General features: G+C 43.2%; 1 protein-coding gene across 4 annotated transcripts in view; it reads left to right on the forward strand.

Moving 5' to 3' along the window:
• The window catches only part of IL16 (interleukin 16), a 128,535-nt gene that overhangs the window by 66,214 nt on the left and 45,623 nt on the right, over window positions 1-16,698 (forward strand). For all 4 annotated transcript variants that reach the window (XM_047795470.1, XM_047795467.1, XM_047795468.1 and 1 more), the window contains exons 3-4: window positions 6,569-6,677; window positions 15,185-15,327. In XM_047795470.1, the coding sequence (XP_047651426.1) occupies window positions 6,569-6,677; window positions 15,185-15,327 (252 nt within the window). The remainder of the gene's footprint in view (window positions 1-6,568; window positions 6,678-15,184; window positions 15,328-16,698) is intronic.

The raw sequence follows: 16,698 nt of genomic DNA on the forward strand, positions 1-16,698 counted from the left end.
GAAGAGATCTTTTCTGCGGGCTGGGAGGGGAGTGGTACCCTGCACATGTTCCCAGGGGCTCCCACAGAGACTCCTTTGATGAGAAACCGCTCCACCCAGGACCTCCTTGCTGGAGAGCGACCAGGCGTCTCTGAGAGCCAAAGGAAAGTCGTTCGTTCTTGTGAATGATCTTCTGACATGTGATCATTTCAGAGAGGACAGTAGCCCTTTCGCTCTTTCAACAGGATCAGCAGTTACATCAAAAGGATAGGGCTGTCAAGTGGTTGCAGAAGTTAAGTCCACCTCTCCAGCTTACAGAACAGGATACTGAGCTCAGACAAGTAGCTGACAAGTCCAGGGTCATGAGAGGCTTTAATGCTGCTGGTCTCACGACCCTCTCTGCTCTCTTCCACTGTGCTTTTCTTTTCCTTCCTTTTTTTTTTTTTCTGTCTTCTTGTCTTTTTTTTTTTAGGCCTGCATGGTGGCATATGGAGGTTTCCAGGCTAGGAGTCGAATAGGAGCTGTAGCCACCGGCCTACGCCACAGCCACAGCAACGTGGGATCTGAGCTGCATCTGCGACCTACACCACAGCTCACACAACACCAGATCCTTAACCCACTGAACGAGGCCAAGGATCGAACCCGAGTCCTCATGGATGCTAGTTGGGTTCGTTAACCACTGAGCCATGATGGGAACTCCCACTGTGCTTTCCTAAGAGGAATGCAGTCACTGTGCATTCTAAGAGGAATAAGCTCAGGGTTTTTTCCATGAAAAGAAGGAACAGTACCTTGCGATGATCCCACAGTCTGGGCGAGCACTGGACCCTGGTTGATGTCCAAGAAATAGAAGGTCCGCAGAACTTGTGCATTACTTGTATTTTTGGATTTTTTTAAGGAACCATGTAGTTTTTTACATACATGTCTGATGGAAAATTGCTACTTAGACCTCATCTTCTGTTTGCAGTAGTACATTTCCATTCTCCCTGTAGGTAGTAACCCTCCAGTATTTAAGTTCATACCACAACCATGTCAAAATGAAGCACATTAAATTTTTTTTAAATTTTTTTGGGCGAGTTCCTGTCGTGGCACAGCAGAAACAAATCTAACTAGGAACCGTGAGGTTGCGGGTTCGATCCCTGGCCTCACTCAGTGGGTTAAGGATCTGGCATTGCCGAGGGCTGTGGTGTAGGTTGCAGATGCAGCTTGGATCTGGCATTGCTGTGGCTGTGGTGTAGGCTGGCAGCTGTAGCTCCAATTAGACCCCTAGCCTGGGAACGTCCATGTGCTGCAGGTGCGGCCCTAAAAAGACAAAAGACAAAAAAAAAATTCTTTTTGAAGTATAGTCCTTTTACAATGTCATGTTAATTTCTGCAGTACAGCAAAGTGGTTTATTTATATTTATATATGTATGCTTTTTTATATTCATATTTATATTCTTTTCCATTATGGTTTATCACAGGATATTGAGTATTCTGTGCTACACTTGCTACCTTGTTGTTCATCCATTCTATATATACTAGTTTGCATCTGTTAATCCCAGCCTCCCAATCCTTCCCTCCCCTTGCCAACCACAAGTCTGCTAAGTCTGTGAGTGTGTTTCTGTTTTGTAGACATTCATTTGTGTCCTATTTTAGATTTCACATGTAAGCGGTATCATATGGTATTTGCCTTCCTCTCTCTGCCTTACTATGCTTAGTATGATAATCTCTAGGTCCATCCATGTTGCTGCAGATGGCATTATTTTGTTCTTTTTTATGGCTTAGTAGTATTCCATTGTGGATATGTACTGCATCTTTATCTATTCATCTGCTAATGGACATTTAGGTTGTTTCCATGTCTTGGCTATTGTGAACAGAACTGCTATGAACGTAGGGGTGCATGTGTCTTTTCGAATTAGAGTTTTGTCTGGGTCTATGCTCAAGAGGAAGCACATCAATTTTTCTTTGCCATCCAAGAGCTTGACAGTAACTTAGTTAGATACAACTAACTTATTGAGGTCTCCAGCTAGTTCAGAGACCTGCTACCTGGAAGAGGCTGCATGTCTCATGTCTGAGTTGGCTGTAGTTGGAGGACATAGAGTTGTGAGGAGAGACTCGTGTGTGCAGAAGAGGCTCCATGGCTGGCAAGTGCACAGTGAGATTGCTGCTCCTGGCGCGTGGTAGAGAAGGCTGAGCCACTGAAATGCAGAGAGCAGAAGTCAAGTGGTTGATCTGGTTCAATTTCTTTTGGATAAGGTCTAAAGAATTTTTAAGATTCCTTCTTCTAAATGTGACATGAAAAGAAAGCTCCACTGTCATTCATTCTCCTGCCATCAACTGGCTCTAGATGTCAAGCAATTTCTAAATCATGCTTTGGACAGGGAGCTTTATAAAGAGGATAAAAAGAAAGAAATTTAACAACAAACACTCTTTGTCTTAAGTCTACTAATGACAATTGAAATAAAGATAGAATTAATCATTTCTTTCTTGTCCAATTGTAAAAGTAATACCTGCTTATTGTAGCATATATGAAAAATGCTCAGGTGTAGAAAAAAGAAAATAAGTATCTGTAACCCCATCACCCAAACACATTCCTGCCATTTCATGAGAGTAGGACCTTGTCTTTCTCAAGTACTGCAATATACATGTGTGCGTGTTTATATACATATATGCATATATACGCACAAAAATAAACACATATGTATACTTCGAACTGTATATATACATATATATATACAAACATATACATGTTTAGAACTGTGCTTCATATATAGCAAGTGTTTAGTAAAATATGGTGAATGAAGGAGTGTTACTATTTTCGTGTATTTATTTACAGTCCTTTTTTTTTGTCTTTTTTAGGGCCACACCCGTGGCATATGGAAATTCCCAGGCTAGGGGTCCAATCGGAGCTATAGCTTCCAGCCTATGCCACAGCCACAGCAATGCCAGATCCTTAACCCACTGAGGGAAGCCAGGGATCCAACCTGCGTCTTCATGGTTACTAGTCAGATTCGTTTCCACTGAGACATGAAGGGGACTCCTACAGTCCTTTTTCTATGCCTGTTTTACTTGATTGTAGTCAGACTCTATTCACAATATAATATCTTTTTTTTAAAAAAACTTACTATGAAAATACAGGTACATCTATGGCCCCAGAGCTCCTTATAAATGTTATTTTATTTATTTTTTAAATTTTTTTTTATCTTTTGTTGTTATTGTTGTTGTTGTTGCTATTTCTTGGGCCGCTCCCGCGGCATATGGAGGTTCCCAGGCTAGGGGTCGAATCGGAGCTGTAGCCACTGGCCTACGCCAGAGCCACAGCAACGCGGGATCCGAGCCGCGTCTGCAACCTACACCACAGCTCACCGCAACGCTTACACCACAGCTCACGGCAACGCCGGATCGTTAACCCACTGAGCAAGGGCAGGGACCGAACCCGCAACCTCATGGTTCCTAGTCGGATTCGTTAACCACTGCGCCACGACGGGAACTCCTATAAATGTTATTTTAAAAGATGCTTAGTATTTCATGTTTTGGTGTATACCTCATTTACTTATTTATCTTCATCTTACTAGATATTTGGTGGAAAATATACATTTCAACTGTGCTTTGCAAATAAGGCTCCACTTGGAACAAGTACACACACTGGCTGTTTTATTAGGCTCTTCTGTGTTATGTGAATCCAAAAGAGCTACTGAAATCTCACCTTATTATTTATTTTCATAGTCACTGGAGAACATCAAGAAGTGGGAATAATGCCAGAGGCCTGTCTTTATGTTAGAATTAGGACATGACCTGGAGAAATTATTGTAGTGGAGTAAAAGCTATTGATTAATATATTTTGCGAAACAATTAATTCAAGGAACCAGTCATTATTAGGACTTAGAACCAGTCATTCTAAGTCTTAGAAATTTAGAGTGCCAAGGATTCAACTGAACTAACCACCTTCTGTTCTCTCCTTTAAAAAGCACCTTGGGCTACCTGGGTTAGAGAAGATAATTTTGTTCAGGTTAATATAGCGCCATCTGCTGTCGAGAAGGAAAATGAGTGTCTAAAAAGACGAATTCTCTGATTTTAAACATTGATGTGTACAAGAAATAAAAGGGAACTGATGTGTGGTTTCTTGCAGGATCCCCTTATGTCAGAACTGGATACAGTTTTAAAATGAAAAAAAAAAAGCTGTGAGTGGACTTCTGGCTCCAGATGGTTCCAGAGTACACTTTATTAACTCCCCCCACCTCTTAGAAATGCCTACCAAAAATTAAAAACAAAACAACAACAATAACAAAAAACAGTGGTGAGAAATGCATGTCAGAACAGGAAGCCATGGGAAGGGGCCAACCATATTCTGGGACCCATGAGAAATTTCTCCCTGACTTAGTGCAGGTGAGATAAGATTGAGGGAATGGTTCCTTAGCCTCATGTTGACCACACGAAAGGGAGAGGTCTGGGAAATGAGTGGGACAGAGGCCAGCAGAACCCTCCAGAACCCACCAACTCATGGGGCCAGGGGCTGGAGGGAAGGCTGAGTTCCTAGGTGCATAGTCAGAGGTCTCAGAGAGGTCTTCCTTCCACTCTGGGAAATGCACCAGCTGCTGGAAGTCTGCAGGCACTTGGCACATGAAATTAACCAGGCACTGCCAAGCCTGGCTTGGAACAAGACGGACCTGTCAGAAAAGGGTGGCAGTTACCCCTAGCAAACCACTCCGCTTGAACGCTAAATCCCAGGTAGCATTTGAGCCAGCTAGAGTTTCCAGATAGAATAACCTATACCCCCAAATTCTATACTCAGCAAATTATTCAAGTGTGACAACCACAGAAAGACATTCTCAGACATACAAATATTCAGAGAGCTTTCCATCTGCACAGATTTCTTGCAAACACACACATACTCTCTCTTTCTCTCTTAAGGACTATGGTAATGAGTAATAAAGCCAACATAACTCAAGAATTAAGTCAAGATCATTGCGGCTAATAAATGTATGTGATAGAAAAACAATATAAAAAACAATTCTGGGAAGAGAAGTAAAATAAATCATACCATTATCCTCATTATCAACCTCTATCCTCGATCCCTGTATCCCCAGTTTCTAAAATACCAGCATCAGAAGAGGGAAGGGAGTGAAAGTTGTGTCAAATTCTCATCTTACTTGAGGAAGGGTCATGTGTTTTCTCTTTCATTACTGGCCCTTATAGATGAATTCAAGTGTGTTGTTTAATACATACTGCTTATAGGCTCGGTACAATGAGTTTCCCAATTATTAGTTTGAAAAAGAAGCAGGGAAAATTTGATCAACAAGCCAAAGTGGAAAAAGAATAACAGAATGATAACCAAATTTAGCTTGAGAATATTGATTTTTAGAATATGAAATCTTCACAGAGAAAAATCAGCAGTATAATAAAATCATTTTAAAAAGGCAAAAAAAGGAGTTCCTGTTGTGGCTCATTGGAAACGAATCTGACTAGGAACCATGAGGTTGTGGGTTTGATCCCTGACCCTGGGTTCAGTGGGTTAAGGATCTGCGTGTTGCCGTGAGCTGTGTTGTAGGTTGCAGATGCGGCTCGGATCTGGTGTTGCTGTGGCTCTGGCGTAGGCTGGCAGCTTTATCTTTGATGAGACCCCTAGCCTGGGAACCTCCATGTGCCATGGATGTGGCCCCAAAAAGCAAAAAAAATAAAATAAAAAATAAAAAATAAAATCATAATACACTCAAGAATGCATGGATGGTTCAATATTAAGAAGTCTGTTTATATAGTATTCATTCAGTGACTGATTCTGAGTGCCTATTATGTGCCCGAACAATGGAACTTACTTGATCTTCTTCTCTAAAACATACCTTTCAGCCTCCCACTCATGTCACTCTCTAGTTTTTTCTTCATAGCACTTCTTATTCTCTGTCGTCCTTTTTCACCATTATTTGCTTGCTTGTTTGTTTGTTGTTGGCCTTCCTTTACTGAAATGTCTTTTCTTCAAGATCAGTATCCTTCCCTGTCTTAATTCAGAGCTAAACCCCTAATGCCTAAAAAAGAACCTGACACGTAATACCTGATATAGCCTTTCAGCATTTATGGTGTTAGTTCAACATTGATGCAGTTGCTAGTTTCTTTATTATAATTTATATTCTTTATAACATAAAGAGTATTACTTTTTAATATTCTTTTTTTAGGCCATACCTGCAGCATATGGAAATTCCCAGGCTAGGAGTCTAATCGGAGCTGCAGCTGCCAGCCTACACCACAGTCACAGCGGGGTCTGAGCCACATCTGAGACCTACACCACAACTCGTGGCAATGCTGGATCCCTGACCCACTGAGCAAGGCCAGGGATCAAACCCTCATCCTCAGGGATACTAGTTGGATTTGTTTGCTCTATGCCACAATGGGAACTCCTTAATATTCTTTATTAAATGAATTGATTTTTTTAAATTTTACTAAATGAATTAATATATCTATGAGTTAATGGATGACGGTAATTCTAAATCTCTGTCCTCAGAGAGCCTGTCATTTAGAGGAACAAGCACTTCCATGTTCAGTGTCAAAATCTAAGCTTTCTAGACATGTTTTTCTGTTCTAACTAACTTGCTGAATAAAACATGGGCATTGTTTTGCAGGAAGCTTCTTCAACTTCCTCTCGAGAAAAGTCTGGAAAACTAGACGCGCAAGGTAGTAACTTCCTGTTTCCCAAAGCCTGTCACCAAAGGACACGCAGCAACTCAACTAGTAAGTGTGTCATCGAACTGTCTTCAGGAGCGGGGCTTACCTATGAATGCTGGGAATATCAGTGATGTGGGAGCATGGGGGAGGGTGGGTCTCTGCTTGCCCAGCTGGACCACCCCAAGATGCTGGTCTGCTTGCCTCCCAAGAGCGTCCTTCAGTGCATGTGCATGTCCTGGCCAGCTACAGCACCTCTGCTTTTGCCAGTAGACTCTGGGTGGTTTAGGCACCTGCTCCTCTAGATGGTCTTCAGTTGCATGTTGGGAAGACATTACATAGAGGATAAAAGACAAAGGTTCTGTGCCTGCTCTGTCATCTGGGGTACTCCTTGATCTCAGGGAGGTCACTCTCTCCCAGGACCTCCATCCCCTCCTCTGCTGCAGGATGGGAGGGGGGCTTGGAAGATGTCGTGACTCTTGGTTGTTGCAAATGGAAGAGCTCTAATATAAAGCCAGGGAAATGTGAAGAATGCAGAAAAGCATGAAGAAATTAAAACAAAGCTAAATCCTCATATTAGAGACAATCTCTGTCAACATTGTCAATTATTTCCCTTCTATGCCCATATACGCCTGTAGAAGACACACATACACACACACACACACACACACACACGCACTCCCTCTTACCTCACGTCATTGGAAATTCTTTTGTAAACACTCTTTTTCATGGACACAGTATTCCATCATGTGAATGTACATGATCTAGTTTGCCAACTCCTTGTTATTAGATAATTCGGTTATTCTCAGCTTTTCACTGACATTAGACCGACATTGCTGAGGTTGTCTATGAAATTTTGTTTATGATGATTTTCTTAGGGAAAATATGCAAGACTAGTGCATGGTTAAGAGCTCATATTTGGGAGCCAAGGCACTTGGATTTAGTTCTTGCTTCCAGAAATAGTTCTCTATGTGACCTTGGGCAAATCCCTTAAACTCACTGAGCCTCATATTATTCTGTTGTAGGATGTATGATCCTTAAATGAATCATTGACTATTTTGGGACTGCTCGTGGCCTTTTCTAATCACTTTTTTCCCTTTAGCATAATATCCTAGAAATGGAGTTTCAAAAGATAAATGTGCCTTAGATTTTGATCTATGTTGCCACATTTCCATAGCTAATACTCTGATAATGTGTGAATGCCCATATCCTCAATCATAGCCCACCGTGGATGATAATTTCAAAAATATTTGCAGAACATGATGGAAGATAATATGAGAAAAAAAAGTGTATGTATATATGTATGACTGGGTTGCTTTGCTATACAGCAGAAATTGATAGAACATTGTAAAGCAACTATAATAAAAAATGTTAAATATTAGAAAATATTCGCTATGTAGCTTCTCTCTATTTCCCTCTTCCCCTACCCATTGTCTTTTTTGGGGGTTTTGTTTTTTGTTTTTTGGTTTCTTTGCTTGTTTGTTTCTATGGCTTGTTTTGCACCCAAGACCAACTACACAATTTGTGGGGATTGATGTAAAATGAAAATGTGGGACCCCTGTTCAAATATTATTATTATTTGTCTTTTTAGGGCCACACCTGCAGCATATGGAGGTTCCCATATGGGGTTGAATCAGAGCTGTAGCCACCGGCCTATGCCACAGCCACAGCCACACCAGATCTGAGTCGTGTCTGGGACCTACACCACAGCTCACAACAATGCCAGATCCTTAACCCACTGAGTGAGGCCAGGGATCAAACCTGCGTCCTCATGGATGCTTGTCAGATTTGTTTCTGCTGAGCCGCGACAGGAACTCCTCAAATATTATTAAAAATCTCAAAAAGGTGACAGTAGAGCCTTCAATCAAGCTGAATACCTTCCAAGTCTGGGCTTCTGTGTGACTTCACAGGCTGCATGCCCGTGAAGCCAGTACGGCTTACACCCCGGGCACTGACTCTTACTGATGGCATCATCCAGGCCCCGTGGCCCTGTGGTTTCTAGTTGAGTTCAGCCAATGAGAGGGTCAGCAGGAGATTGGAGGGTGGAAGAGAGCCACTGGGGTATTTCTCCTCCTGTTCTCCTGCCTTGGCATTGCAGCTCTGTCAGTGTCTTGGTCCCAGTACCTACTGGGCTGGCGATGCTGTTTCAGCTTCTCAGGTCTGGGATGGTGACATCCTCCAGTTCTTGCCAGTTTCTAAGTGCCTCGAAGGGCCTTGTTATTTTCTTAAACCCCGTCTACTCTAAATGGCCCTTTCATTCAGTCTTCTCAAGGTCCTAGCTGAGTGTGCCTTTGGCTTCTGTCAAACCCTGACTGGTACATGTGCCTGTAAAATCAGTGGGAAGAGCACCTCTCCACACAGGTGCGGTTCAATGTTCCTTCATTTATTTGTATTTATTTTTTTAAGATTTTCATTTTTTTTATTATAGTTGATTTCTAATGTTCTGCCAATTTCTGCTGTATAGCAAAGTGACCCAATCATACATATATATACACATATACATTCTTTTTCTCACTTTATCCTCCATCATGTTCCATCACAATTGACTAGATATACAGCTATACAGCAGGATCTCATTGCTCATCCACTCCAAATACAATAGTTTGCATCTGCTAACCCCAAACTCCCGGTCCATCCCCCTCCCTTCCCCTCCCCCTTGGGAAACACAAGTCTGTTCTCCAAGTCCAGGAGTTTGTTTCTTTTCTGTAGGAAGGTTTATTTGTGCCCTATATTAGATTCCAGATATAAGTGATCTCATATGGTATTTGTCTTTCTCTTTCTGACTCACTTCACCTAGTGTGAGAGTCTCTAGTTCCTTCATTTATTTATTTCTCTTCTGCCTCTTTTTTTTTTTTTTTCTTTTTTGACTGCATCATCTGCGGCATACGTAAGTTCTTTAGCCAGGGATTGAATTCTACACCACAGCTGCAGCCACGCCAGATCCTTAACCTGCTGTGACACAGGGGAAACTATTTCCCTTCTTTTGAGGGCACCTTTCTATGAGGATGACCATCGTTTTATCATTAATTTATAAAAAACCTCTTGGTTAAATTCATATTAGGCTGCCATATTTATTGAATGTAATTTTCTTCATTTTGTTATTTTTCTTTTAATTTAATTTTTAATATGAAGATGTTCTTATGTTTGTGTGATTGAATCCATCAGATTTTTCCTGTCTAATGTTAAAAGTTTCTTCCACATCCAGACAACTATTAAATATTTGGCTATTTTTTTTCTGTTTTTTTCCCTCATATTTACAACTTAATTATTACACTATGACACCTTTAAGTTGCTTCCAATTTATCAACATTTACAAAATAATTATAGATACATGCTTGTACATGTTGCTTTCATCATATCTGATTGCATATTTAGAAGAGAATCATAGAAATTATATAATACAAGGATTATTTAGTATTAAAACCACATCAATTATTTCTACCTAGTATCTTCTAGTTTTTTTTAATGATTTGCCTTTTAAAAAGAAAACTTACTCTATCTGTAATTTATTTGTGGTGTTTGATGTTAAAGAAGGATCTGTTTTTTTTCTCTAAGTGGCTGATTTCTGCATCACTCATTGATAGTGTCTGCTCATCCTTTTATTTTATTCTTTTTGTTTATTTTGTGTATCTCTTGTAAATGAAATACAGTTAGATCTTGAGAGAAAATCTGGCAATCTTTTTTTTTTTTTTTTTTTTTTGAGTCAGATAGAGCTGGATTTGGCAATCTTTTTGAAGAGAGAAGAGATTGGGGAGTTCCTGTTGTGGTGCAGCGGAGACAAATCCGACTAGGAACCATGAGGTTGTGGGTTCGATCCCTGGCCTCGCTCAATGGGTTAAGGATCTGGCATTGCCATGAGCTGTGGTGTAGGTCTCAGATGTGGCTTGCATCCTGCATTTCTGTGGCTGTGGTGTAGGTCAGCAGCTGTATCTCTGATTTGACCTCTAGCCTGGGAACCTCCATATGCTGCGGATATGGCCCTAAAAAGAAAAATAAAAAGAGAGGAGTTCCCGTCATGGCTCAGTGGTTAACGAATCCGACTAGGAACCATGAGGTTGCAGGTTCGATCCCTGCCCTTGCTCAGTGGGTTAACGATCCGGCGTTGCCGTGAGCTGTGGTGTAGGTTGCAGACGCGGCTCGGATCCCGCATTGCTGTGGCTCTGGCGTAGGCCCGTGGCTACAGCTCCGATTTGACCCCTAGCCTGGGAATCTCCATATGCCGCGGGAGTGGCCCAAGAAATAGCAAAAAGACCAAAAAAAAAAAAAAAAGAGAGAAGTTTAAGCCATTAGTTGACATTAGTATTATGTATTTGTATATTTCAGTATATATCAATTATTAGTATTAATATATATTATTTAGTATATATTATATTTAGTATATACATTTGTATGCATTTAGTATTATATATTTACTTTTACTTAACTTCTTTTTATACTTTCTGTTTTTATGGTCACTTATTTGTTTTCTGCCTCTTGCTGTTTGGGTGTGTATGTATTTAATTTTTGTAATCATTTACTGCCATTTCCGGTTTCCTTTAATCAATTAAGTTAAATTGATTACTCTTAGACTATACTTTCCAAATTGTCCCTCTTTCACATTACATAATTCAATGTAAACTTAAATTAGAAACTCATGTTATTAAGATATAATCATCAAAAATATAAAGCTTCCCTGTCAAAAATTATTTTGGCTTTTGCATTTTATTTATTTATTTATTTTTTGCTTTTTAGGGCCTCACCCACAGCATATGGAGGTTCCCAGGCTAGGGGTCAAATCGGAGCTCCAGCTGCCAGCCTACACCACAGCCACAGGAATGAATGCCAGATCCGAGCCACTTCTGTGACCTACACCACAGCTCATGGCAACACTGGATCCTTCACCCACTGAGCGAGGCCAGGGATCGAACCTGCAACCTCATGGTTCCTAGTTGGATTTGTTTCCACTTTGCCACAATGGGAACTCCTGCATAGCATTTTATAACTACGTCTTCAGTGAACTCATTCAATGCAACATGTTAACTGGTTTTAACACCCCTCCCCCCAGGGTGGTAGTTTTGACACATTTCCTTGTCTTTGGGGCACAAGGAATAATTACTCAAACCCAAGAGTAATTTTCAGGAAGAGCAGCATGGATAGGTGTGGAACTGAATCACTTTGTTGTGCAGCAGAAATGATCACAACATTGTAAATCAGCTATACTTCAATAAAGCTTTTAAAAAATGGAAAAAAATTAGAATTTAAAAAACTGAAAAAAAAATTTTAAACTTAACAAAAAAGAAAAGAAAAAGAAGAGTAGGTGAGGGCTCAGACCACTTAGTGCTTGGAGAGACAGCTCTGTCCTGACTCCGGACCTGCACCCCCGATGATCAGAATTCACTGCGGGAGCAAGAGCCACAGGAAGCCGAGGGTTTTCTGCCTGGGTCAGTGAGGGCAGGAGCAGAGCTGGCATGGCTGGCCTGCCCCCAAGGTGCTTGCCTGTGGCTCTAGGTGCTTGCCTGTGGCTCTAGGTGCTTCTGTTCTGTGAGCCACTCCGAGTGGGCCACGTGTTTGCCTGCCCTCATTCCCCACCGGCCCCAAACCACATGCTGACCTTCTTCTAAGGGGGGTTACCTTGCCCTGCTGCGGGAGACGGGATCCATGCCCTCACTCATAAAGGAGGGCGCTGAACTCCCTCACGGTTCCCCAGAGGACTACTGAGGGGCTGGCCGAGTTTTCTGGGGAGCCAGATAATATTACATCATTATTATAAATATTGCACAGACTCCCCCAGAGCCACCAGTGCAATGTGGATTCAGTAGGTCTGGGTGTGGCATGGACATTTGCCCCCCTTTTTGCTGTCGTTGTTTAGGGGTTTTTTTGGTTTAGTTTTTTTAATTTTATTGGAGTAGTTGATTTACAATGTCATATTCGCTTCAGGTTTATAGCAAAGTGCATCAGTTATACATAGACATGTATCCATTCTTTTTTCCTGTGTAGATTATTACAGAACATCAAATAGACCTCCCTGTGTTACACGGTAGGTCCTTGTTATCTATTTATATACATAGTAGTGTGTGTGTTAATCCCATCCCCCCAATTCATCCTCTCCCTCAAGGTTTCCCCTTTGGTAACCATAAGTGTGATTTTGAAATCTCCATAAGTTTTTGTTTTATTTTTTATTTTATTTTATTTTACCTTATTTTATTTATCTTTGTCTTTTTAAGGCCACACCCGCGGCATATGGAGGTTCCCAGGCTAGGGGTCTGATAGGAGCTGGAGCCGCTGGCCTACACCAGAGTCACAACAACGCTGGATCCAAGCCTCATCTGTGACCTACACCAAAGCTCAATGCAACACCGGATCCTCAATCCACTGAGCCAGGCCAGGGATCGAACCCACGTTCTCATGGATGCTAGTTGGGTTCGTTAACCACTGAGCCACATCGGGAACTCCTGTTTCTGTTTTATAAGTAAGTTCTTTTGTGTCATTTTTTATTAGTTCCACATATAAGTGACACCATATATTTATCTTTCTCTGACTTATTTCACTTAATGTGAAAATCTCTAGGTCCATCCATGTTGCTGCAAATGAAATTTGTCTCCTATTTTTTTGTTTTGTTTTGTTTGTTTGTTTGTTTTTGGCTGCACCCCAGCATATGGACATACCTGGGCCAGGAATCAAATCCCAGCCACATCTGCGACCTACGCCACGGCTGCAGCAAGGCAGGATCCTTAACCGACTGCACCGGGCTGGGGATCAAACCAGCACCGTAGCAGCAACCCAAGTCGCTGTCATGACAACATTGAATCCTTAACCAGCTGTGCCACAAGAGAACTCCTGCCCCACTTTTGATAAAACACCCAGATGAACATGATGCCCAGGCAGATTTAGGGCTTGACCCTCTGAGCCCCTCTTCCCAACCCGTCTCTGTGATTCTGTGTCCCCTTTTTCCAGGGCATGGTTTTCTGAACCTCTTGGCTTCCTCTCTCTCCTGGCTTCTCTGGGGAGCAGTTGGTCCTGTAAATCAGAAAGAACCACTCCTAATGTGGAGACAGCTGCCGTGAGCCCCTGTGGACCAGCATACCTCCTTTCTCCCTCCCGCCTCTGCCCTTTTCCTCCTCCTCCCTTAGGGATGTCACATCCCCAGGAATGTCCACTCTGTCTCATTTTCTCAGCCCACCCTGGGCAGCGGCTTCCTTTTTTCAGCCTATAAACAAGCTTAAGTCTTTCCCATCCTAAGAATAAAAGCAAACCAGAAACCCTGCTCCAACTCGCCCTCCTCCCTCTGAACCACCACCAAGCTCACTTCTTCCTCTTGGGGAATTTTCCACAAAGCCTTGGGCACGCACTGAAGTGGCAGAACACTAGGAAAAGCCTGCCCCTCTCTGGGTGCTGGCTTTCCAGTACCGTGGATGCCAAACACCCCATTAATACTTTTATGTATTATTTATATGTTGAAATGACAACAGTTTATGTATCTTGGACTAAATAAAATACATTTTTTTTTCTTCTGGCTTTTCTTTAACGTGGCTACTAGAAAACTTAAAATCGCAGAGTTCTTGTCATGGCTCAGTGGTTAACAAACCTGACTAGTATCCGTGAGGATTTGGGTTCGATCCCTGGCCTCGCTCAGTGGGTTGAGTCCAGCGTTGCTGTGAACTGTGGTGTAGGTTGCAGATGAGGCTCAGATCCTGCGCTGCTGTGGCTGTGGTATAGGCTGGCAGCTACAGCTCTGATCGAACCCCCATATGCCTCAGGTGTAGCCCTAAAAAGACAAAAGGCAAAAAGAAAAGAAAAGAAAAGAAAAATTCAAATCGCATATGTGACTTGCATTATGTTTCAGTAGCTAAGTGCTGCTCTAGAAAGTGAGGGGCTATTGCAGATAATCTCTGAAGATTTTTCCAACTTTTTGAGGTAGAGTTCCTAGTTGGATGAAAGGAAGTCTGGGGTCCTCCAGCCCCACAGCAAAGAAAAAAAAAAAAGATGATTACTTTGCATTTTCTTAGATCCCCAAGGAATCAAGAGTTGACTCATCGTGTTAGCGGTGTGTACATGTCTATGGGTGAATGTGTGTGTTTGTGTGTGTGTGTGTGTAAGAGGCAGTTAGATGCTTTCGGGAAGTTGGGTGTTGCCATGGCAGAACCCCCAGGCTCCTACCTGGTCCCTCCTCTGTTTTACCTTGTCTGGAGCATCCTTTGTGCTTTCCTCCTCTCTCTCCTGCATTGGGATTGAAACCCCCCCTGCAGCGGGGACTGGAGTGGACGGAGCATTGTGGTTTCCTGAGGGCCTGGACACTATTTGACACGTAGGTGATACCTGTTCACTCTCATTGAGTTGAACTGAGGTGAAGTGGAAGTGACAGTCCTGCCTGTACCCCATGGTGCAGGGAGCGTGTCCGGAGGTAATGAGAATGCCACCTACTTCTTCCCTGGCCCCCTTTCCCTGTCATGCACCTGGCACTGGGCACTACATGGTTCAAGTTCACTGTGACCCCGGCTATTGAGGGCCGGCCTTTGGCGGAGCTGACATTGCTCTCCCTTGAGCTTTGCTTTCTGAAAGCACATGTGATTTCTTCCTCTTTTCCTCTCCTGGTTTAGGTGTTAATCCCTACTGCACAGGAGAGATTGATTTTCCAATGGCCAAGAAATCTGCAGCTTCCACAGACAGGCAGCCGTATTCCCTCTGCAGCAGCAGGAAGTCTCTCTCTCAACAGCTGGACTTTCCAGCAGGAAAGGCCATGGTAAGAGCAAAGGGGGTGGGGGGTCCCCGGAGGAGAGGGAGAGAGGGGAGGGAGTCCAGACCTAGCAGTGGCTGAAGAAGTCTTCCTAGTGGATTTATGTCCACTAGACGTAGGGGAGAGGGGCTGACATTTATGGGTGTGGTCACCTCCAGGCGAAGAACCACTTAGGTATGGTTACCTATTGTGTCTGCGCTGGTACCAGTTCCCAGGCTAGGTGTGGAATCCGAGCCTACGCCACAGCCAGAGCAACGCGGAATCTGAGCCGTGTCTGTGACCTAGACTGCGGCTCACAGCAGCGCCGGATCCTTAACCCACTCAACAAGGCCAGGGATCGAACCCACATCCTCACGTGCCATGTCCAGCACTGCAGGGCAACAGGAGATCCTGAAAGACGGCCGGCACAGTATAACAAAACACACAAGACTCTTATATTTAGAAAGTGGGGACCAGGAGGCATCTGTTCAGCAGAACAAAGGCACCTGGGCTTTAGCCCACACGACTTGTATTAAGGAAGGTGACAGTGTGTATGTGAGCAAGGGACGGGCATAGTGAATATTCATCTCTTAGTGAATAACAAAGGAAACTCCTAGTGAGGGAATTACTGGTGCATCCCTCTAGGGCAGAGTGGAGCTGCTTATGGAATAGTATGGTTAATGCATAGCTCACTTATCTTGTCTTTGAAGGAGACCCTCTATTTTAGAACTGCGTCAGCAGATATTTGCCTTCCGCAGAGTTCTGCAGTTCAGTGGTCTCCAACACTCATAGATCCTAATCGGATTCATTTCCGCTGAGCCCCAGTGGAAACTCCATTGACTGCTGTTGCCTCAATGTGCAGAGAACAGTCCACCTGCGCAGACTCCTGCCCGAGGCTTTCTGTGGATCCTTTTATTTCGTCTGCATGATGACCCTAGGAAGTGGGCGAGGGGACTGGAAACAGATGAAGGGAGGCATGTGAGTTCATGCTGTTAACAAGAGTCGGCGCTGGGATTCAAGGCAGATCTTCAGGATTCCAAAGCCTCTGCTTTTAGCTCCTGTGATATAGTGACTTGCTTTACACATACGGCCTCTAATTCTTAAGCTTAGAAAGGAATGTCACGTTAGCTCCGTGGTGCAGGGAGGAAGACGAGGCGTGGCAAGATGAGTAGCTGCCTGAGTTCATAAATCTTGAAACCCTAAGGGACCAGCATCTGAACCCAGCCCCGTGTGGCTCCCCAGCCTGTGCCCCTCCCATCCTGGGGCACCAGTTTCAGACTGGGAGCTGAGCAAGTTCGAAGCACCGTCCCCTCCCATGTCAGCCCAGCCAGCCTGTAGTTTCCCTGAGCCCCAGACAAGACACAGAGCACCTGTGGTGAACAGCGCCCTCTGTCTGCA

The sequence above is a fragment of the Phacochoerus africanus genome, chromosome 9 (assembly GCF_016906955.1).
Source record: "Phacochoerus africanus isolate WHEZ1 chromosome 9, ROS_Pafr_v1, whole genome shotgun sequence".
In the NCBI taxonomy this organism is placed as follows: domain Eukaryota; kingdom Metazoa; phylum Chordata; class Mammalia; order Artiodactyla; family Suidae; genus Phacochoerus; species Phacochoerus africanus.